Genomic DNA, 22,697 nt, shown 5'->3' with positions numbered 1-22,697 from the left:
ACAGTGTACACAACTCTATGATACACACAGTAGTTGAATCAGTGTCTGTCACTGCGTTTCACAGACGTGTCCTGTGTGCAGGGGTTACTACCCTCTACTGGGGCACAGAGTCAATGCAGAGCAACTATAAAAATACGTTTGAAAAAAATGTATTGCTTCAATTGCAACGAAATTGAGTTCGAGTATTTGTAACATTTGCAGAAACCCTTTAATCAGTTTTAAGCACTTGAACATAACGCGGAACCAATATTCCCCGCTATCCGAGTTTCCTTCCGGTGTGTTTTTGTCGTCCCACTCCAGAAGCAGCGTTGAAGCTGTCTATTATTTAAAATATATAATAAATTGGATACACGGTATAAATGTTGTGAAAACGGGTAAATATACAATTTAAAGTGTTGAATTCGGCTACAGCCAGCACTGTTTAAAAATGAATTTAATATAACGTTGGTTTACACGTGTTACTTTATTCAACGTTAACCGACTTGATTTTTAGTGCAGCTTTCTCTTAATGCCATATTCAAATTGTTATTAATATGATCTTATACACTAGAGCTTTGGTTGTCATCAACTCCGACTACTTTTGAGTATGAATCTATTAATATATCGTTACAAAGATTGAAAATCATTGTTTGTTATGCTTACATTTTGTGGATTTAATGTAATGTGTGTACTGTCTTAGCACTCCAATAACAACTGAATATATTAAACCACCTCCTTGTATGTCCAGCTCTCACATTTAACTTGCATTTGAGGGTTTAAATATATCTTTAAATTAAAATTGCACTAATCGTGCAGCCTTGCAGCAATAAAGCTGACATCAGGACTCATTGGGACTCTTTCTTTTTTTGGGTTACATTTTGGAGTCAACATGAGCATAAAGAGGATACTCGGTTTTCTAAAAATGACACTAGAGACCCATTTCTGAGGCTTTTTAGATACAATCATTATCCTCCTCCCACTAGTAATTTGAGGTACACTTTCGATGAAGCTTTACTCTGCCCATCCTCCTTAATGACTCCATAATAGCCTAATGTATGACAGTAGGGCCATAATTCCCCCAAACATCCTATCTAAAAATAGTTTATTTCTGCTTGTTTTGTTGTTTTTGCTCAAATGTGTGTAAAGTCAGAGGTTGCATACTAATGTTTCTGAGAAACCAGAATGATATGTGTCCTGGTGGAGGGAACTGCACGGTCAAACCTCTCCTGACACACTTCATGCATGTGGCAAATTACATTAGTTGTGTTCTGTTCACAAGGGTGTGTTTTTGACTCAAAGGAATCAGGATGCTTCGTACTTTGGCGTCATCTCCAGTTTCAAAGGATCATCCAAAACAACAGTTTGAGTCACATGGAGGCAGAGGTGGCGGGCACAGATACCATGTGACAGAGGGTCAACACTGACTGTACACATTGCAATTTTGGCTCTGGAGGCCCTCAGCTGTATTTTGTGATTTCCAACTTGAATATGAGGTGTATAGTATACACAAGCAAGTGTCCTGTTTTTGTGTAAACATGGTGGACAGTTTTTAGCTAAGTGTGAACCCATGACATCTTAGCACAGGACAATAATTAAAATACAACCTTTGCTTCAGAGTTGTTGAATCACCAAACAGTCCACATGTCAATGTGCCTGTGCATCATCATTCGGGATTCAGTCCGAACAAGGGCTGTCCTAACTTTCTTTCACTGTCTGTTCCACAGCATGAGTAAAGACGTCTCATTAATGCACACGCTGTGGACAAAGATCTCTGCTGTCCTGCCTAAAGATGAGGAAAAGTTTCCACTGCCGTTTGGGGCCGTAGTGGAGTCGAGTGTGGTGGAGATGCTGAGAAGGTCCAGATGTCAGCTGTACAGCGACACCACCAGCGCCAGCCGAATGCTCACTGCCAAGATCCTTTTGGATTTTTCATGGGAGAAACTCAATACTGGAACATGGCGCCATGTGGACAAAGAATGGAGGCGCGTTTATTCGTATGGCTGCCTCTTCAAAGTGGCCGCTCTGTGCCGCGGAGATCCGTCAGCAGAGGATGTCCTGGAGGCTCTGAGGACTTGTGACATGGGTTTACTCATGGGGGCAGCCATCATGGAGGATATACTTCAGGTTATTGTGCGGATTCTGCAAGGTGAAGTCAGGAAGTCTACTAAAGAAGAAGATAGTGAACACCCGCAGGTAAAGGTCGGTGATCTTTTGTCCCTTTTGATTTTATCATAAGTAATAATTTACCTCATTAGCACCATCAAAAGTCTTGAACTCTTAAGGCTTTAAGTAATTGCCAAAGCACATTTACTATTAAATGTACAAGAATAAAAGGTAGCAGATTATCAGTCATTATCATAAAATAAGATGTGCACAACTTGTTCTATTTAAGTGACCACTGAATGTCACCAATTTAGCAACAGACTAAAGTAGTGGTTATTCAATGTTTACAACAATTGGTAACCTTGGAGGACATTTCAAAATAAGCTTTTCTAAAGTTTGTGAGAAGTGTTTATTTTCTTTGTCGCCCTTCATCTTGAGGCACTCTGTCAAATGTCACTGAAGATAAAGTGCAACAAACACTCAAATGTCAGATCCCTTTGTTTAGATTCCTTAAGATTGAGATGGAAAGCTAAGAGTAGGGTTTGGAGGATTTTTCTCAAAACGAAACTTTCCATGTCTGCCTGTAGTGGAGCTTAAGGCTGCAAATAACAACTATTTGTAATGTCTTTTGATCTTCAATACCCTTTTGATCAATCAATTGATCAACTTAATGCCAGAAAGAAGTAAGAAATTGCCATGACAGTCTCCATAAACCGATAGAGATAACTTCATATCGGTTTGTATGCACTACCAACAGTCCTCAACCTTTAATATTGCTCATCATCATCAATCCTGGTTTCGGCTCTAATGGTTCATAAAATGGTTGGAGATTGACTCATCTCTTAATCTTATAATCAATAAAGTTATTTTATAGGGAAATATGTCAACAGAATAGGGCTGCATAATGTGCAAAAACTATATTGATATTTTTTGAGAGACATTTTAGATTTAGGATATTTAAATATGGCATAAGAGTATTTAACTTGTACAATAAAGTGATCTATCTGATTCAGAACTGAGTTCAAGGTTCTTTATTGTCAAACTAACATAGCTACAGAGTAATTATGTCGTTGAAAATCTTAGGTCACAGGCTTCTCCAACAATGCAACACATTCATACAGATAAGCAGACAATATTAACCAATATTAAAATATACTATATTAAAAGTAATACAAAAAGAAAAATGTTTTTTCTTTAAAAAAAAAAAGTGAGAGAAAAAAAAGTGGAATAGTGCAATACGAGTCTATACAAGTTATTGGAATGATATATCAGATAATAGATGCACAATTACTTGTTGAGTTGTTCTATTAGCTGCCTTGATCTGTTTAGTCATTTGATCCACATTACTGATGATTATAAATCAAAATCTCATTTGTACATTTGTTGTTAAAGCACAATTAGTAAATCCTACAACATCATTGCCATTTCAGAACTCAAAATATGATTATATTTAATTTTTTCCATCTATCCCAGCCTGTTTACCGACACATTGTTTTTCTTGTTATTTGCCTCTTACAGCGCTCGTTTTTAGAATCAATTTGAATACTTGACAAACCCCCTTGTTGTGTTGGCGTCATCAACAGAGAATAAAGATGGAGTGCCCGCATGTTCCTGTGATCAGAGAGGAGGTGGCCATTCCCAGGGTAAAACGTCCTTCACTGGAGAGCTTCAACACAAACTACCTGCTCCCCCTCAAACCGCTCATCTTAGAGGGGACCATCGAGCACTGGCCCGCCCTCAACCAGCACCCCTGGAGGTTTGTTGTTTGTTGTTTTGAATCTGTTGTTCTATTTGTACTAAAACAGGCTATTTTTTTTTCCAGATGAAATCACTATATCAGTCGTTTTCCCTGCCATACATTTTTTTTAATCAGTATTAGTATCATTAAAGGTCCCATGACATGACATTTCTACTGATCATAATTACATTATTGAGGTCTACTAAAATAGATTTATATTGTGCAATTTTCCAAACTCACATTGGTATGGCATCTCTGTATAGTGTGTGTATTCACTCTGTCCTAAAGGGCTTGTTGGAGCTCCTGCCCACCCCTCCCTACGAGCCCACTGTGCTCTGATTGGTCAGCTCGCCCACTCTGGTTTGATGAGTCCACCAGCGTTACAGCGGAACATCAATGATTATGTGTTACAATGGCGTTAGCATCCAGAAAATGACACCAGTAATGACAAACAGATGAGAATGCTGCGTGGGGTCTCGGTGTGAGCTGGGTTACTGGTGTCATTTCCTTCTTGCTGCGTGGGGTCTGGGTGTGAGCTGGGTTACTGGTGTCATTTCCTGCTTGCTGCGTGGGGTCTGGGTGTGAGCTGGGTTACTGGTGTCATTTCCTGCTTGCTGCGTGGGGTCTGCGAGACTGCGAAAGTTGGCCACTGTTTGTGTACTTCATAATTGTAAGTGTTTTGTCAGTATATTTGAAATGACTAGGTTAGCTACGTGAGCTAGCTAGCTTAAAGCAGATCTGCAATAATATCAGAAGGAATCATGCGTTCACATTGTTAAAATAATCCAAAATTACCTGAAATGAAATGATTGGCCTATTTTAACATAGTATTGCATGATTAGTGCATGTGCACGGGTTGGCCACCGTACCCAAAGTCTTTTATAGTCAATTTGAATTTAGAAAACAACACACGGTATTGCTATAAGCATATACATCAGCAGTCTTCCAGCATTGTTAAACACTACAGCCCTCCTCAGGCTCAGTGTAGTCATGTAATCAGACTGATTTACACTTGTGACGCCAGCTGAGTGCACTCATCTAGAGGGGAAACCTGCACGACTCACTGAAGCAGCTCTGGCGTGTTACAAACAATTCACATCAGTTTGTTAGCAGACACTTCCGTTACGTTTTCGTCTTAATTGCCTTAAAATGTGGAAATAACACAAAGTGAATTTATGTTGGTGTACTTGTCAAAACACCCCCGATTCCTGACTCTAATGTCTGCCACCGGAGGCCGATATAACTGCCTCTGCATTTGAAGATGATCCCTCACTGTCCTCCCTCTCCCTGCCGCCTCCTGACAGCTGACTGCTCTCGCTGACACCTGACATACGGCGCCTGACTCTCACTCTGACGGTGGGGGGGGGGGGGGGCATCCTGAAGTGCTCCCACCACATATTGAGCTGTGCTAGAACCCTGAATGACCAGACTTGAGGAGTTATGCCGTTTTTATTTCAGTAATGTTTGTTTTTCTTCATTCCGCAAAGCATAGAATACCTGAGGTCAGTGGCCGGTTGTCGGACGGTTCCTGTCGAGGTGGGGTCCAGGTACACGGACGAGGGGTGGTCCCAGACTCTGCTCACCGTCAATGAATTTATCGATCGATACATTTTAAATAAAGTAAGTCCATCATTAACTTGTTCTGCATTGTTAACATGATCAAAACTATTTTCTAACTTGTTTTTGATTTGCTCTGTTGTTCTGAAATGGCCCAGGATGGAGTGAAAGGATCAGGTTATCTCGCTCAACACCAGCTTTTTGATCAGGTATGTTTTCTTTCTTCCGGACTACATGGTTATGGAAATAATGATCCATTTATTTTGATTACCTATTGATTATTCACCTTTTATTTTCTGGCACAATGAACAATTGAATTCTCCTTATTTCCAACTGTCATCCTCAAACCACATTGCTTTAAAGACTATTGACCTTTTAGTCCTAATTTTCAATACATTGTCTGAATTGACCTTTACAGAGAGGGCATCATGTCAAGTTCATAGCTGTGAATTTGGTGATATTTCATGATTTATTTTACATGAAATCCCTATTATTAAGTGATAACTTGTTAATCAGCTAATTATATGTCTATTATTTGTATCAAGGAATTGACTTAAAATGTTGCATTATAATCGGAAAAGGAGACATTCGATGTTCTCCTTTGGATAATTAACATGAATTAATGAATGATGAATCAAGGATACAGTTGCTCCCATTTCAAATAGAAATGTACGGAAACATAACAAAATATAAGAAAAGGAAATGAAAAATGATATTTAAAAATAGTATAATATACTACAATATCTCACAATAAGAAATATTATAAAATACATTTTTAAATGTGTTAATTTAATTTTAAATAATGTATATAATAAAAATAAATATATATTTAACATAGAATCATTTCTATTATTATGCAATATGTGTGAAATTGTCCTAATTAGTGTGAATTATTTAGTTTTGACGGGTCACAGCGAGCTTTGTCCGACACAATCTAATATGTTTATTCTTGATTTGAAATGTTGACAGTTTGTGACACATTTTGAAGAGATTCCCTCCAGGCATTTCTGAGATATAAGGTTCACAGGAAGTAGACAGACGAGCCAAACACAAAACGCCTGCGGCCACAGCTATCGCCAGCAGGGAGGAATAGAAAAATATTTCTGATGAGACACTGGCAAATGTTGTGGTTAAAAACAACATGGTATAATTCTGTCAGTGTGAATTAAAGCCCTCCCTATGTGATTCTGTTTTTTAACGTTGCATTAGATTCCAGAGCTAAAGGCAGACATCCGTCCTCCTGATTACTGCTGCCTTGGTGAAGGAGACGAGGAGGACATCACTGTAAACGCCTGGTTCGGCCCCGGGGGGACCGTGTCCCCTCTGCACCAAGACCCTCAGCAGAACTTCCTGGCTCAGGTGACCAACACACAATGTTTTATACGATGTGATAATTATTCATTTTCAAGTCTGAGATGTTACTTGCATCACAGCAGCTCCAAAAGGAGAAATATTAAGAAACACGATGCAAGGAAAACAACATGTAACATAACATCACGATCACTGAAGAGAAACACGCTCAAGAACCTCTATCATACATTTAAACTCGGATTGAACTCCGAATTTGAGGATTGAATGGTGCACAAAGGATTGCTTCAGTCTAACTTTATTAAGTCTTGGGACCCTGTTTCTGTGATTTGATGGTAAAAATGAATATTCGCTGTTCAGGACATCGTTGTGGTCAGAGAGCATGTTGTTGGAAAGCCTCACTATGATGTTATGGTAGGCTGATTCATGAGTTTCTCACAGGGGTGACCTACATTCTTTGAGCATTTATCTAACGTGTGGAGCTTTTTTGATTTGAAAGCGGTAGACAAACACTTGTACCATGTAGTATTGCAATACTGTAGAACAGTCAAAACCACAGATGTAAAAAAATAAAGAAGAATTTGTCTACACTCCCCGAAAGACCTAAGGCGGCGGAGAGAATCAATTCTTTGTTTTGTCCTTTTTCAAACATAAAGTGACAAAACAAAGAATGTATTTTCTCTGCCGCCTCAGGACTTTCAGGGCGAGTATGAATCCAGTTAAAGATGTGTCACGTGACCGCGCTTTGTTTAAACCACGGGTTTCCCCTGTATCAGGTGGTGGGAAGCAAATACATTCGCCTCTATTCCCCGGAGGACACGGACAAGCTGTACCCTCATCAATCCCAGCTCCTCCACAACACCAGTCAGGTGGGATTGACAGTCCATATATAGATAAGAAATACATGTTGGAGCCAGTTAATGTATGCAGCACTTCCTCCCATGCAGGTGGATGTGGAGAACCCGGACACAGAGCGCTTCCCGGAGTTTGCCAAGGCTCCTTATCTGGAATGTGTGTTACAGCCCGGAGACGTGCTGTTCATCCCCGTCCAGCACTGGCACTACGTCCGCTCCTTAGAGCTCAGCTTCTCTGTTAGCTTCTGGTGGTCATGACTGCACAAATCTTTAATACAAAAATATACTTTTTTTACAATTTCAGTTGTTTTCTGTTTCTGTGGAAGCAAACCAATTTGGGAGTTTTTAAATAATGCAAGGCTAATTCTGATAAATCTTTGGACCGGCACTGATCACACAAACCTTTGATCCACGAACAATAAACACACAATTAGATTAATTGTGCCGCTGATGATTGCAAACACATCCATTGTGTGGAAAGCTGGAAGCAGGAGGGAAAAAAAACAAATGAGCAGTTAAAACTGTTTGTGCTCATTTCAACCTGCATATAATTACAGAGCAGTGTTAGTCATCTCATTTGATAGGGTATGTTTCTCTTTTCAAATTGGCATATTTAATTGTGTTCTCAACCTTATTCCTACAACTATTCTCAGATGTATGATTTCCATAATTCATGGAAATGAGGCAAGTCTTCAAATGTACTAACCGAGCGAGCTACAGGTACAAAGATGGTGATAAACATGGCTCTGTGGTTAACTGACAGCCAAAGGCAATTAGGCAGGTCACAGATTAAATTAATAAATGAAATGAATTAATCCCCTGGGAAAAGACAGGCTTTGAAATTAAAACTGTCTCATTGGTTAAGCAGCCTGACAGTACAACTCCTGTCTCACAAACGCAACACCTGACTACAAAGACGGCAACACTTTGTTTCACTTTTCAGACCTCTGACAAACCCCAGTCATTATGCCGTCGGTTTGTTTCAATCAAACCCTCTAATTAGAGTCAAGCAGTATGACAGAAGTGACAACATTAAGTAGATCAGCACTGATGTACACATTTGATCTGCCTTTCAACCCAATTCACAGTCTGCGCACGGCAGACAAACATCTGAGGAGAAGGTGAAGAGTTTCTAATAATTTTTCAGCCCAAATAAATAGATTTAAAATACAATTCATTTTTTTCAACGAGTGTGACATTTTTACTTTGAACAAAGTGCCGTCTATAACGGTAATGTGGCCTAAACAAACATGCATAATTTGCCGCAAATGTAAAATAAAATGGGTTTAAATTGTCTCTCTTTGACGGGTGACTGAAATTTGGAATCACTGTTTTCTCTAAGTGCTTGTAAATATGGGCTCGTTCATGCATTTCAATTATGAATAGTAACCAGAGGTGGATGAAGTATTTAGACCTTTTACTGAAGGACAATTACTTAAATCAAATTGAATAAATACACATGAAATGTATGAAAACATTAGCATCAAAATGTACTCAAGTTCCATTTCAGAACAATATATTAATTTATACTTATGATAAAAATTGTGATTGCACCAATGTGTTCATCAGGTCAAAGTTGATTCTGGTAAAGGTGCAGCTTGTTTTTATTATCTATAGGCCTACTGCTGGGTAGCTTGTGAATTTCACCAAGGGATCAATAACGTTTTATGTTATCGATCTTTAATCTACCTATTAAAAATGATGATACATATTTTTTATTGTAAATTAAAGTATAATATTTTCCTCTTGAGATGTAGGGGAGTAGAAGTATAAATCAGCAGGTAGTGTCAAATCTCAGTTCAAGTAGGCTATCTCAAAATTGAAAAAAGTAAATGAACTGATAGTCAATATCTTATCTTGAAAGCTTCCATAAAACAGCAGATAAAACGTTCAATGTTTTAAATGTATTACTTTTGAACTTTGAATTTTGAGAAACATTGTGGCACACCCTGCTTTTTCAGTAAGTGTAAAAATAATGCCAGTATCCGCCTGTATTTCCAATCCGCTCTCAAAATGTAATGGCTTCTCCCTTACCCAATGCTACACCTGTGCTACACCCTTCCACCATGTTTTATAAAAATCCGGTCAGTAGCGTTTCCGTAATCCAGCTAACAAACAACGCAACCTGAAAAACCTCCATTGCGAGGGTAATATCTGAGAGCTGGTGCATTAAACATTGCCTGGGTTCAGGTAATAGATTTATCCGAACGTAGTTACTTTCCTTACGAGGCTAAACCAATAATATGAACCCTGCGGAGTTTAATTCTGTAAGTAAATGCTGTAAACTTCATTTAGCCCATCAGTGCTTTGTTGTCGTCAAGTACGTGGCACAATTGAGTTAGGATCACACAAAATTGCTTACTCCCATTAAAATGTAATCAATACTCAATTACCAGTGAAGTAATTTGGGGCCTTGGGGTCTTATAACCCTTTCGCTTCCACCGACACCCTCTGCCCCCGCTCTTTTGATTAATGGGCTCATGGATTTTCAAATAAATCTGGCAAATCAGGATAAATAGCGGTAGATTTATCTCGTTTTGTGGGAGAATGAACTGGATGTACAATGGTTATGTTGTGGTGAGTAAAACATCCCTATAAATGTAGATCTGAAACACAGGCTGATTTATGGGTTATAAACAATGTAATCAATAATTATGAGTGAATATTCCTCTAAAAATAATATGTGTCTATGCATTGATTCTTTTATGTTGACACTATCTGAGTTATTACAGTTTGTATAAGAAAAATACTAACAGTTGTTCCTTTTCATTTTGGATGAAATCTCCAAAAATGAATACAACTTTATTTATCAAGATAGGCAAAAAACATTGAAAAAATTATAAATGTACAAACAAAGAGTTAAGAACAAGGATTGTCAAGCATTAGTTTACATTTCTCTTAAACATGACAGGAACAGTTTTACATGACTTTCTCTCTTCCATTTTCTTACATCATTCTGACAAACTAACAGCTTTTAAAGTAGAACATATTTTTTAACCATATAACTCTGACTTCAATAACAAACCTGGGCCGGAAGCAACTCTAACTAAGTACAAAAGAAGGTAAGTGGTTATGTTTGTAAAGATTCGATAAGATCAACAGTGCAGGAGGAAAATAAGGTAATCATTAACGATGAGATTGTTTAGTGTTGCGATTTATAGAACAGAGAGCAAAGGTCCACGATTCAAATGTTCTAAAGGCAACTCAGTGTCACACGTTGCAACAACTCAAACTGCTTTAATGTTATCCCAAGGTTTATGAAATATATTGTGCTGATAATAAACGATTGTCAAATGACTCCTGATGGAATAAAACACGATGGATTGTTCCTCTGATGGCTGTAGTTCTTCCCACTAACACATATTAAAAAATCATTGCTGATGCAGAAATGTCTTCCGTCTAATATTCCGGCAGGTCTACAGACAGGTTCTGCACCCACTCCACCACGAAGAAGCAGAGCGTCCCGGTGAAGCCCAGGATGACCATCAGCAGGAGCTGCCACTTCAGCAGGATGTACCCGCTGTAGAAGAACGCCACGGCTGCAAAAACAGACTGAGAGAGGATCAAAGATATAGGATGCTTCAGTTCAGCCGACAAAATCCATGGTTTTGCTAAGTAAGTTCATTGTACCAGTTTTATAACTGAACATTCATTGTTAAAGGGGCCCTATTATGCTCATTTCAGGTTCACCCTCTGTCTGAAACCAGAGCCCAGTCTGCTCTGATTGGTTAGCTGGCCGGCTCTGTTGTGATTGGTCAACCACTTTGAGATGTCCCACCCCTTAGCATATCATCGCTAGCCAATAGAAGAGCGAGTGTTATGTAGTGATGTCATGATTATTGTTACTGAAGTAAACAAAGGAGTCTAATGAAAGTGTTTCAGGCAGGAGAGAAACTCCCTCTGAAGGGAACTATGTGATTTTCGTCCTTTGCAGACTATCTACATGCACAAAACTCTACATAACACACTACAGACTAGAGGAAAGGGAAAACCCCAAAAAGCACTATAGGGCCTCTTTAAATGCAATCAAATTAACTAATAGAAGATAGACCTTTTGCCAATGCCATCAGTATTTGTAATTATATCTAATTTCCTGCTGTTTTTATATCTGCCAAAGTATTAAAATAAAAACACACTACTTTATTCAAGATCTGATTGGCTGTATCAAAACAAGGTATTTGATCATTAGTCGAATAAATGCGAAACTACGGTGGGCCATCATAAAAGCAAGAAATTACCATTTTAATTCCCCCCTTTTGGGATCTGTGTTTTTTTTAGAAAATGGTGGTTTACAGAGAAGATATGTATGCGCTAAGAGCACAAAACTGCATTTTAATTGGAGTTAATTTCACATTCAATTCATATGGTTTATTTCTTGTTAGAGACCAATTTCGCAGCAAAGACAAAGGGAGGATTAGGAGGTGTGTGAAAGGTCTTGTTCTTTCCCTTTTTTAATGGGACTCCAGGCGAATGTATTTCATACTTGACAAAACAACACTTTAACCTAGCTTTGCTCAGCTCTGCTAACAAATCCTGGGAATTGGCGACTCGGGATTACCTGGATGAATTTGAAGATGGCAAAAGCAGGCGCGCTCTGCTCAGCATAAACACAGCCTAATATGCTGTAGAGCTGCGTGTTGAAACAACTGTCCCCGAGTCCGAGCAGGAAGCTGCACAGCAGGGCGATGGACACGCTGAGAGAGAAACATAGTTCTTATTAAAGATTGCTAAAGAGGATTGTAACTGGCCTTCCTGGTGTTCATTCTTCTTTATTGTTAAAGGGTTAGTTAGGGATTTTTTGAAGAGAGCTTGAAAAGGGTATGTATTCATAGTCAGTGTATTAGCTACAGGTAGCTAATCAAATAAAAGAGCACCAGCTATGTGACCTTGGTTAGTTCAAATGTAAAAGTTGCATAATAAAACAGAGGAACTGACCTATTGAAGCCTTGCTAGATTCAAGAGGCAAAGCTTGTATTGTCATGTGTGCATAGCTACAGTGTAGTTATGTCATGCAAATCTTAGATCAGCAACTTCTGTGTATTGTGAGGTAAAATGACTGTTCTTTTCTAAGAGTCTGGTAGTTTTGATAACTGCTTAAGTTTTCTGTCAGAAAGGACTGCATAACATGGTAAAGCAGTGAAAATATATTAAATATAGCATAAAGTAATCTGAAATGGTTGTCTCTTAGGTGGCTAAAATACATTTGACTTCTTCTCCCCTTCCACAGCAGCACATTGCTTTGTTTCCTTGTTAATACTTGTTTGTGCTTTTTTCCGATGTTCTACTCTAGGTAATACACTGACTATGGATAAGTACCTCATAAAACCCCACTTCAAACAATCCAAAACTGTTGGGGGAGTCACTTACCTCGGAGCTAAATATGGTTTACTTTGAGAGCTGGTATAAAAGACGACAGGGGCGTCATCTGGGATGTTGAGGAAGATCAAATAGAAGGCAACAAAATGGACGAGCAATCCCAGAAACACCACAGAGGTCCGTCTGAAGCGATTGTTCTTACACAACAATCCAAACAAGCCTCCACCTGACGAGAGGGAACACATGAATGAACTCAAGACCCTGTGAGAGACTTTTTGAATCACTGAAAGAGCTGCGGTAATGTTAACTTACCCACAATTTCTCCAATGCCTACCACAATCCCAGAGATCCCAATCAAGCCTTTTGCGGATTCCCCAAATTGTGCAGTCGCTCCGATACACGTCCCATACACCCCGCTGTAGAATGATAGCTCCAGGCCTGCAGAAGAAGAAACACATGCTGTAGCCGCGAGCCTTCACTGGAGGTTTGATACTTAATGCTAATACTTAGCTCATTTATCACGAGGCTTACCGCTGTATGCCATGCAGGGACTCAGGAGCAGAATAGTTTTAGTCTTCAGAAGTTGCAGCATGGTTCCTGAGCAGGGAGAGACACAATACACTGATTTGAATTGCTAATAACATATGATATACCTTTTTTATACGTGGATTGAGAGGAAATGCAGACGGTAAGGTCCCATTACCCTCTGAGAATGTGCGTTTAACACAGATAAAAGGAAATACTCCTCTCAATAGGCCAAAAAGCCGCATCTTAATGCAAGTTGAAAAACACCCAAGGGAGAATTTCAACCGGCTGTTAGGTAAATCCAGATTTTTTAGAAGGAAGAAATCCCACTGGGTTTGTTTTTATTTATATACAGGCCCGGATGCCCTCGCTTGACATGAATCAGTGTGCATCTTGGATAAGCCTGATACCTGTGAGGCAGATGTTCACAAGTCTACACGCACACAAGATACAGGCAGGACAAAGAGCAATCTGATCATCCAAACAACTTGAGGCTGCACTGAAGGCGGGAGCCAGTGCTGCGCAGTTTAAAGTTGACAAACAGAGATAGAATCTGAAACAAGGCAGTTTGTGTGTACACTCTTGTAATGCTAGAAGATTTTTATCCTTGACGAAAGAAGTTTTCACTTGAAAGGAAAACCAAAGTGCCTGCTAGCTTCAGAACATGAGTGGTGAAGTGTGTAAAGCTAGAGGCTGCCTGCAGTGGGTGAGAGACGGAAAATAACAAGTATTTCTGTTAGCTGTTGAGGGCCGTCTTCTGTGAAATGTTGGAATATATGGAATAATTGCAATATCTCTTCCTTTGGATGTTTAGCCATGACATACTATGTTGAAATACAATATCTCAACACTATTCTTTATGGACATTCAAGGTTCCCAGGTGATGAAGACTTAAAGAGGCCCTATTAGGCTTTGTTGGGTTTCCCTTTTCCTGTAGTGTGTTCTATAGGTTTGTGTGCATGTAAATGGTCTGCAAAGGCTAAAATCCCACAAAATAAAGCACTTTTTATAAATGAAAGCATGTAAACATTTCATAGCAGAGGCACAAAATACAAATATAAACGTGAACATTTCCATAATAGGGCCCCTTTTCCTCAAGCGGAAAAATAAGGTTTACTACAATTGATCACTAATCCAACACAACACATGGAATGAGCATTATGAATATTTGGGACTTTTTACTACATTTAGTTTGTTCTGTATCCAAATAAACACTAGTTTATACAAATAATATAACCTACTGAATTCCAATTTGGCATCCTCCACGGCAGAGTTGGCTCTTTGCTTATACCTAAAAAACAAAAAAATTGTTTTAACTTTGACAAAACTGAAATTAATCCTAAAGAAATCCTAAATTAAAACATTGAATTAAATTAAACACACTTTAATTGCATAATGATCTAAAATAATCCTGTAAAATCCAAATGAGTGCTAAAAGAAATGAGACACACGCACGCACGCACGCACGCACGCACGCACGCACGCACGCACGCACGCACGCACGCACGCACGCACGCACGCACGCACACACACACACACACACACACACACACACACACACACACACACACACTCACACTCTGCTAATAATCAAATACCTGCATCCAGAAAGGATATCTGTAACTGTTTCTGAGCGCAAACTGCTTATAAGGCAGACACAAGCATGCTTATAGGACACGTTTTTCTTTACAAATAAGCGCTAACTAGATTTCTATCCACTAATCTTGATGTCAAATTTTGCAAATTTTCTAAATTGTCCTACACAAACCCTTGCATTTGGGCTTCTTTTGGCCATTAACTTCCACGTGACTTTAAGTCTCCAGCTACACATTTCACTTATTATTTCATCCCATATTTTGAGTCGAACCTTCAAGCCATAAATATTTAAATATTCTTGAGGGCTGTGCCAGGAGAATCTGTACTCTCTCAAACAGGAAGTATCCGTCCCTGCTGCCCCACATCTTCCTGATTGCACCCCACTCGTATAAAGTGCGATGATTAGGCTTTGCTCTGTCAAAATTGCAATGATGTGCAGGAAACCGCTCTGCCATTTCTGTGAAGGACAAGGGTGATTTAAAACTCCTGCAGAACTGCATTTAAAAGTCATGTAGAAAACCCTTGCAAAATTCAACGCGGGTTATTTAAAAATATCATTTTAAGGTGGTATAATTATAGTTAAACATGGTCAACTGAACGAAAGGTGAATTCACTTCTTTGTCATTTTTACATGTTGTATAAAACACAGTGGACTATTATTCATCACTTGAGGTTTGTACCCTTTTGTCCTTTTGCACGAGTGGTACTGACATTTTTATATATTCTGAGTGTTTTGGACCAGAGAGAAAAAGGTCTTATTATCTAAAGGATATTCATTTACATAGTGCGAGGTGAGAGCAGCGACTGGCCTTCCTCTTCAGAGAGCAGCTCCTCTGCGTGATGGCTCTTCCTCAGCACCAGGAAGCTGAGTGTGCCGAGCACCGAGGTGACCAGCAGGGACACGAAGATGTTTTTCCTGCTGCTGTCTGGGAGAGGAAGATTAAAACAAAGCGCTTAATTAAAACACACAAGATATATTAACAACATTAAGCTCTGAGCATATTTACAATAACAAACACCCTTATATAATCCTCTTGGTATTTGCTTCCATCACCATGCTAGATATTTCTATTATAGTCACAGACAGGACTTACTCAAGTTCTAACCTACCTGATATCTCGGTTTTCCCATTCCAGTCAAAATAAATGTAGAGATTGCCAAACAGCATGCTGTAAATAAGATCAAATATGTACATGAGTAAATAACAGATGTCAAAGAAGTAGCACAACAAGTTGTAATTCTGCCTTTTGATGCATCTTTGCAGGTTGAGGGATGAAACCCTATTTAATGGTCACACATACACACAGCACGACCTCTGCATTTAACCCATCCTAGTACTATGAGCAGAGGGCAGCTATTGAACAGCTCCCAGGACAACATGTTCAAACTATTTGGGTAAATCGACAAACAATTCCACCTCAAGGTCAATGTTTAGCTGTTCTGAAGCTTTCAACTGTAATGCATGATCATTATCAGTAGACAGAATTTGCTCCGCAACATGGAATTATAGATTTTGATTTTATCTCGAGCACTTTAAAGGGGCCCTATTACGCTCATTTCCAGGTTCATATTTGTATTTAGTGTCTCTACTCTGATATGTCTCCATGCTTTAATGTTCAAAAAGCTCTTCTCATACTGCCTGTGCTGCAGCACCTCTTTTCACCCTCTGTCTGAAACCAGAGCCCAGTCTGCTCTGATTGGTTAGCTGGCCGGCTCTGTTGTGATTGGTCAACCGCTTAGAGATGTCCAGCCCCTTAGCTTATCATGTACAATGTGTTAGCCAATAGAAGCGCGAGTGTTACGTCATTATGTTATGGAGTAAACAAAGGAGTCCAACAGAGGTGTTTCAGGCAGGGGGAGAGAGTGGGAGAGAAACTCCCTCTGGCATGAACTTTCGGATTTCAGCCTTTGCAGACCATTTACATTCACCAAAAGCTATATTACGCACTTCAGAAAAGGGAAACCCCAAAATGCATAACAGGGCCCCTTTAGGGCTGAAGATCATGTGATACGTTGGAAGATCCAGCTTCTACAATGACTACAGCTAAAGAATTACACAACAACAAAACATTTGGAAAGTTATGCCCTGTGCAATTTGTTGTGGATCAAACCCTCTAGTGTAAGAGTACGTGTTGACCTTTAATTAAAGTATTTGCATTAAGACAATCAGTTTAATTAAAAGATACAGAGGCTTATATCGTATACTCTGAGTTGTTATTTGAGAAAGCATGCTTGACAGACAGAAAAGCCAACAAGGAGAACTGAAACTCTTTTTCAGTTTCCACTTTTCTAGTATGCTTCTGCAGTTTCTTTTTTTTTTTACAGCATTTTTTAATTCCATAACACTTTAACAAAAAATATGGAGATGAGCAATTAGTGTTTCCCAAAGCCTCCGCAAGCTATAACAGGAGTTTTTCATTATAACATAACAATAAGTTCATTCTACAAGCAGTGAGAAAGTGATTCATGAGTTTACTGTGGCAGGGGTCCTCACTGCAGAGCCAGATTAGCAGGGCCCTCCTGTGAGCTTTGGAGCAGGTGACAGCCAATGTCATTATTAGACTAATTCAATTTGCATATTTAAACAAATACATGTTAGTTGGTCAAGCCAGTGTACAAGAGCAGTGGGCTGAATACAAGCGATGAACAGGCCAACACTCGGTTGCAGAACTCGGTTTAAAGAGCTTTGGGTGTTTTTACATTTTGCAGAAAACAAATGACTCACTGACAGATCAGCCAATTTTTTGCATGATTCTTTTTGTGTATATGTATTTAAAAATGGGGCATACAGTAATATCCTGTCGGGCTACAAATACAGGCCTGACAGTATTTTGGCTGCTGCAGTGTAACTCTGTCTTTGATCAAATGGAATAGTTGCATTAAAGAAAAATGGGGGGGGGAAATCAAGGTGTTATGTATGTAATGATGATGGAAGAAATAACAATGTTAGCTATTGTATTTGCTGCTGTGGGTTGGTTTAGGAAGCAAATAACCAAGAGGATTTTTAGATTCACAAATAAAAAAATGAATATTTATTTCCCTAAAGGAAGTGTTCAAAAGTTTTAAGAGATTCACGTAGTGTTATCTAAATATTAAAGGGGCTCTATTATCCTTTTGGGGTTTTTCCCTTCACTGCAGTGTGTTGTATAGGTTTTAGTATTTAGCATGTAAATGGTCTCCAAAGGCTAAAATCCCCAATTTTCTCTTCGACACACTTCCCCCCTGCCTAAAACGCTTCCATTGTAGTCCTTTGTTTACTTCTTTAACCCAGTGACATCACTATGTAACACTCGCGCTTCTATTGGCTACCGCTCTTACTCAACGTACGTGATAGGCTAAGAGGCGGGACATCTGTAAGAGGTTGAGGAATCACAACAGAGCAGGCCAGCTAACCAATTAACACAAAAGAAAGACCTTGTTGAACATTAAAGCATGAACACATGTCACAGTAGAGGCACAACAACATTCACATGTGAACATGAAAACGAGCATAACAGGGCCCTTTGAAAACATATCGTGTGTACCAGTGGATAGAGTGAAAGACTGGAGTGTATCTGTGTCAGTATCTGCGTACCTGCACTGTAGGAGAGCCCAAAACACTCCTGTGTTCCTGTTGATGGTGGAGGCCTCAGAGTTCTCCACCAGAAAGTGTCCTTGAGCCGTCCACAGCACTTTAGGAAAGAGAGTGAGAGAGGTCATGAGAGGGAAAAATGTAACCAGTCAGTTAATTGCCCACCCGATGTGACAAATTATCTTTCTGTGTTGGTAAGTAATGCCTCACAGTAGCCCTGGGACATGATACAAATTCATCACACTGCAATGATTTGAGGCTGCATTAGAAACAGCCCTGAATCATTTTTCTTCATTTTTCCAGTAAATGCTCAGCAGAGGGCTGCTTTCTCTATATTTTCATTAATATCTGCGAGCAAGCTCAAAGTGCTGCATAATATTTACAAAAACAGCTCCTCACCCATTTAAGGTTCTAATTTGGGAAAGACTGTTTATGCGCGTTTACCCATCCCAGGCCTGATAATCCCTGTATGCATGATCAGACACTATTGAAACACAGAAAATAAGATTGAATAGGCTGAAAAGGAACAAAGTTGTGCTATTGATGTTTACATATTTTTACATGGGATCTGATCCTATGTGCCCAAACCAAAAAAATGATAAACCTGAATTCTTAAAAAAATACTTTCAAGGCGATTTCAGCATTCAAATAACCTGAAAGATAAAGACAATTTCACTTATATTTTTGATATATTTCTTTGTCTTATATGTTTGTCTATGGATTTCACCTCAGCTCTGTGGAGTAGTAATGACAATGTTTCACTATTTTCTGGCATTTTAAAGACAAAATGATGAATTAAAACAACAATCATCAATGGAATGAATAACTTAAATCCAAATGACAAAAATCCAGGCACACCCATATTAATTGATCTTTCTTGACATTATAAGCCAGGTTTCAATTGTGCATTGTAAGTTATGGAATAATTACAAATAGACAAATCTCTTTGTCTTAACGGAACTTCTATCATTTTCTTTTAACGTTTGCTAATCAGCATTTTAAGTTATAAACTGAATGCTGCTGCAAACATTAAAAAAGTTACAGTCATATGTTCAACATCATTTCCTATCTGGTAGCGGAACTTACTGGCTGCTCCTATGCCGATCAGCACGGAGGTCAGGTAGAAGGACCATGTTGAAGGGATGATGAACACAGCAATGTACCCACTGCACAGAAAGCATGCAGAACAGCAATGAGCAGCATGTTTCAGCATCTTTGCAACATCCTGTATGTAATTACAATAACAATGTTTACCTGTAAAGTAGGCCACTCAGAAACATAGTACATTTTGGTCCAATTACGGCAACAACCGTTGGTGCAAGTAAATTGGCGAACGAAAAGACTCCATAGATGATTCCAAGACTGCGGGGAAGGCAAAGATAGTTATTATTTACAATGTGCTTGTTTATGAAAATGTGTTTATTCCATTTGTTTTAATGATGTTTCCATGCTAAATGTACAATACATGTATAAAGACATCTATGTTAAACAAGACACAAGATTTAAAGCAGTGCTTTTCCATGATTTTTTGTGGTGAATCTCAGTTTTACACATCTGTCGTTGTTAATGACACTAATCGATTAGTCGATAAAGAGAATGTGCCTACCTGTGGTACCCACTCCCAGTGAAAGTGTTGTTCTGCAGGCTTTTCACTACAGTTTGCTAAAAAATAAAATAAAAACATTAAAACACCGTTTGCTAAAAAATAAAATAAAAACATTAAAACACAGGGTTAGATTGGACAAAATAGGTCATGATTTTGTCATTAAGTCACCCATCCGGTTTGATAATTTCACTGACCATTGATGGAAATTAGAAACACGAGTTGCGCATGACAAACAGCTTTTGCACCGTAATGCGCATTATTAGATATCTCTGCCGTTGTAATAAAAGATGTTACCACCAAAAACAAATGCATAAATGTCATGTTTTTATTTTAACTCTTTATAAAAAAAAAATATCCAAACAACATGCAACATTTCCGTATGCTGCAATACCTTTGTAAAATTAAGTTATCTTCAAGTTTTGTATGTGTTTTAGATTAGAAGGACAGGGTTTGCTGCAGGGTTTTGTGAAAAGTATATGCAATAAAAACACTTACAATATAAAAAAACAGGTTTAGATGTGTAGAAACTCAGTAATAATGTTTGACTTACTTCGACATTCCCACAGGTGGTGAAGGCGGTAAAAATGAACAGAAAACCCAACCCCAGAATCACAACGTTGAAAGTCCTCCTGTCTGCCATGGTGTTCTCCTACTCCTTTTAATACATGTTAAATTTATTGCCGCGTCCACTGTTATAACGTCTCCTCAATTGATCTAGGAAAGACTCCCATACGGATTCTTCAAGGATAAATTCATGGTAACACAGTCACGACACTAGAGTTTACTTTTCTAACGCTATAGTGAAAGTTTAATGCGCGGAAGGCAGGAAAAAGGGCCGTTTCGCGGGGTGCAGTGACACAGGCAGCAACAGAGCAGCACTCTTATACAACCACTTCCCTTCTATCATGCTAAGTACGCATGACAACTTGTGACTTTAATTACATGAGATTTGTGGCTGTCTTCCTTGTTCCTCTCCAGCTTCGTCATTTATTTCTTTCCTCACTCTCTCCTGCTTCCTCTTCTTCTCCTCCTGCTGCGGTTTGTGGTCATTTACACTCATTTAGCTTTGCTGCCTTCCAGAGGAGACCAGGAGGAATATTCTCCCATGGAAAGCAAAATAGTTTAACAATGAAGATATTTTAGCTTTAAGTGTTACTGTCATTAGCAAAAAGCAACTAATCACTTAATAAATATAATTTTGAGGATTTTTTACTTTGTCATTTTGGTGTTTCCTCTCCAGATAAAACATTAGCCTCTCACTAAGCAAAATATAGTTTGAAGACTGTGTTCATCAGACTGATACCTCTGTAGGTAATATAAAAAAAATAAAAAAAGAATAATTCACAATTATACTTTTCCAATGTTGGTCATAGTTATATCCACAGCTTTCCCCGAGTGTTGCTTTATTGATAGCCATTGAAATATGACTTTAAGTGAGATCTGACCTCAAGGGATCACTGCATGTGGCCCCTGTATAATCTTTCATTTACCCCAAATTCAAAAAGTTCGAGCTGAAAGATTTGTATAGTGAAAAGCATTTTGAAAGTCAATAGAACTGTCATGTACTATTTGTTTGTTTCATTGTATTTGTTGAAGAACCAACCAACCTTAAAACGTCCAAATAAAGTCCAAGACAAGTCAGAATCAAAACCGAGTGCAGAGCAAATTGAGACCCTAAAGAACAAGCAAGAATGTCTTTCCAGTGCTCATCCTCTGCTCTTCTGCAGAAAAAGTGCACAGTTTGGACCACAGTTCATTTGTGTTAATTGCAAAAATGAGGATGACAGAGCAGTTGTAACAAAAATAGAAAGGTTCAAAGTAGATGACCTGCCTTTACAAACTAATTTGTGATGAGTGCAAAACTACATAAAAGTAGACCCCTTCTTGGTTTTTATTTGTATGTAATTGTAAATAATTATTTTAATGTCGCATGAATATAAGCGATCAGGGAGTAAAGCCGTAAGAAGTTTTTCCCAAAAGTAATTGGGTTACTGTCATTAAGGAGTTACATAGTATTAAGCCCGAGTCTAGATAGGTTTTTTACACACATTGATCTCGTAGTCTACACCTTTCTCAATTAGATCCATATGGTTTGCAAACTCAATTAATTTATTAAAAACGTAGAGTTGAAAGAAGTCACAAGTTTGTAGGCAGTCGTGTAACAAGTTTAACCCACAGCTCACAATGTATGATTATTATTCAGGAGACATATCTTTCCATTAGCCATTCATAACAGATTCCTTTAGAAAGGCAGTCATTGATTCCTCATGCTTGTTCACAAAATCATCCTAAGAGGCTCTTGAGGGAACATCTTCCACTTCTTTTAAATAATCATCAAAAGCAGCTCTTCAGCTTTTGAAATGTCCATAAAGATAAATGTCTCAGCTCTTGAACATAAACCAAATTGACGATTTGAAATTTGGTGAAGGTTAAAGAAAAACGTAGGATGTATACACATACACAGATGAGTATATGAGTTTCGGTGACGTCATAGCCTACATATTTTAAGGAGTAAAATAAGTATTAAGCTGCAACATTAAAGGA

At 38.6% G+C, this 22,697-nt stretch overlaps 2 protein-coding genes across 4 annotated transcripts; one reads left to right on the top strand and one right to left on the bottom strand.

The window, feature by feature from the left end:
- The first annotated feature begins 261 nt into the window (after positions 1-261).
- On the top strand, positions 262-7,842 carry kdm8 (lysine (K)-specific demethylase 8). Of its 2 annotated transcripts, none has more exons than XM_079643642.1 (8): positions 262-374; positions 1,704-2,172; positions 3,666-3,838; positions 5,308-5,440; positions 5,536-5,586; positions 6,587-6,736; positions 7,462-7,554; positions 7,633-7,842. In XM_079643642.1, the coding sequence occupies exons 2-8, from the start codon at positions 1,705-1,707 to the stop codon at positions 7,795-7,797; spliced, it is 1,233 nt and encodes a 410-aa protein (XP_079499768.1). In that variant the 5' UTR covers positions 262-374; position 1,704; the 3' UTR covers positions 7,798-7,842. The 2 variants fall into 2 exon arrangements, with proteins under 2 accessions (XP_079499768.1, XP_079499767.1); XM_079643641.1 differs by having other exon boundaries at positions 1,704-2,178.
- A 2,453-nt stretch (positions 7,843-10,295) lies between these two features.
- On the bottom strand, positions 10,296-21,191 carry LOC307015175 (UNC93-like protein MFSD11). Of its 2 annotated transcripts, none has more exons than XM_079643640.1 (13): positions 20,704-21,191; positions 20,154-20,209; positions 19,802-19,909; positions 19,634-19,713; positions 18,551-18,647; positions 16,087-16,145; positions 15,758-15,902; positions 14,622-14,671; positions 13,387-13,452; positions 13,168-13,293; positions 12,907-13,081; positions 12,098-12,233; positions 10,296-11,078 (listed from the first exon to the last, which is right to left on the bottom strand). In XM_079643640.1, exons 1-13 carry the CDS (start codon positions 20,791-20,793, stop codon positions 11,043-11,045), a joined length of 1,224 nt encoding a protein of 407 aa, XP_079499766.1. In that variant the 5' UTR covers positions 20,794-21,191; the 3' UTR covers positions 10,296-11,042. The 2 variants fall into 2 exon arrangements, with proteins under 2 accessions (XP_079499766.1, XP_079499765.1); XM_079643639.1 differs by having other exon boundaries at positions 10,296-11,091; positions 20,704-21,190.
- Positions 21,192-22,697: the final 1,506 nt, after the last annotated feature.

This window comes from Notothenia rossii, assembly GCF_949606895.1.
Source record: "Notothenia rossii genome assembly, chromosome: 8".
Classification (NCBI taxonomy): domain Eukaryota; kingdom Metazoa; phylum Chordata; class Actinopteri; order Perciformes; family Nototheniidae; genus Notothenia; species Notothenia rossii.
The sequence above is the reverse complement of the archived record's forward strand: the minus strand, read 5'-3'. Positions and strand labels throughout refer to the sequence as shown.

What these genes read in the sequence shown, in the direction of transcription:
- kdm8 (XM_079643641.1), top strand. Translation starts at nt 1,705, where the DNA reads ATGAGTAAAGACGTCTCATTAATGCACACGCTGTGGACAAAGATCTCT. An exon ending in CTCAACCAGCACCCCTGGAG is followed by an intron (nt 3,839 to 5,307) that starts GTTTGTTGTTTG and finishes CATTCCGCAAAG; the next exon opens with CATAGAATACCTGAGGTCAG. An exon ending in TCCTCCACAACACCAGTCAG is followed by an intron (nt 7,555 to 7,632) that starts GTGGGATTGACA and finishes CCTCCCATGCAG; the next exon opens with GTGGATGTGGAGAACCCGGA.
- LOC307015175 (XM_079643639.1), bottom strand. Translation starts at nt 20,793, where the DNA reads ATGGCAGACAGGAGGACTTTCAACGTTGTGATTCTGGGGTTGGGTTTT. An exon ending in CTGAGTGGCCTACTTTACAG is followed by an intron (nt 19,714 to 19,801) that starts GTAAACATTGTT and finishes CTTTCTGTGCAG; the next exon opens with TGGGTACATTGCTGTGTTCA. An exon ending in AGGCATTGGAGAAATTGTGG is followed by an intron (nt 13,082 to 13,167) that starts GTAAGTTAACAT and finishes CCCTCTCGTCAG; the next exon opens with GTGGAGGCTTGTTTGGATTG.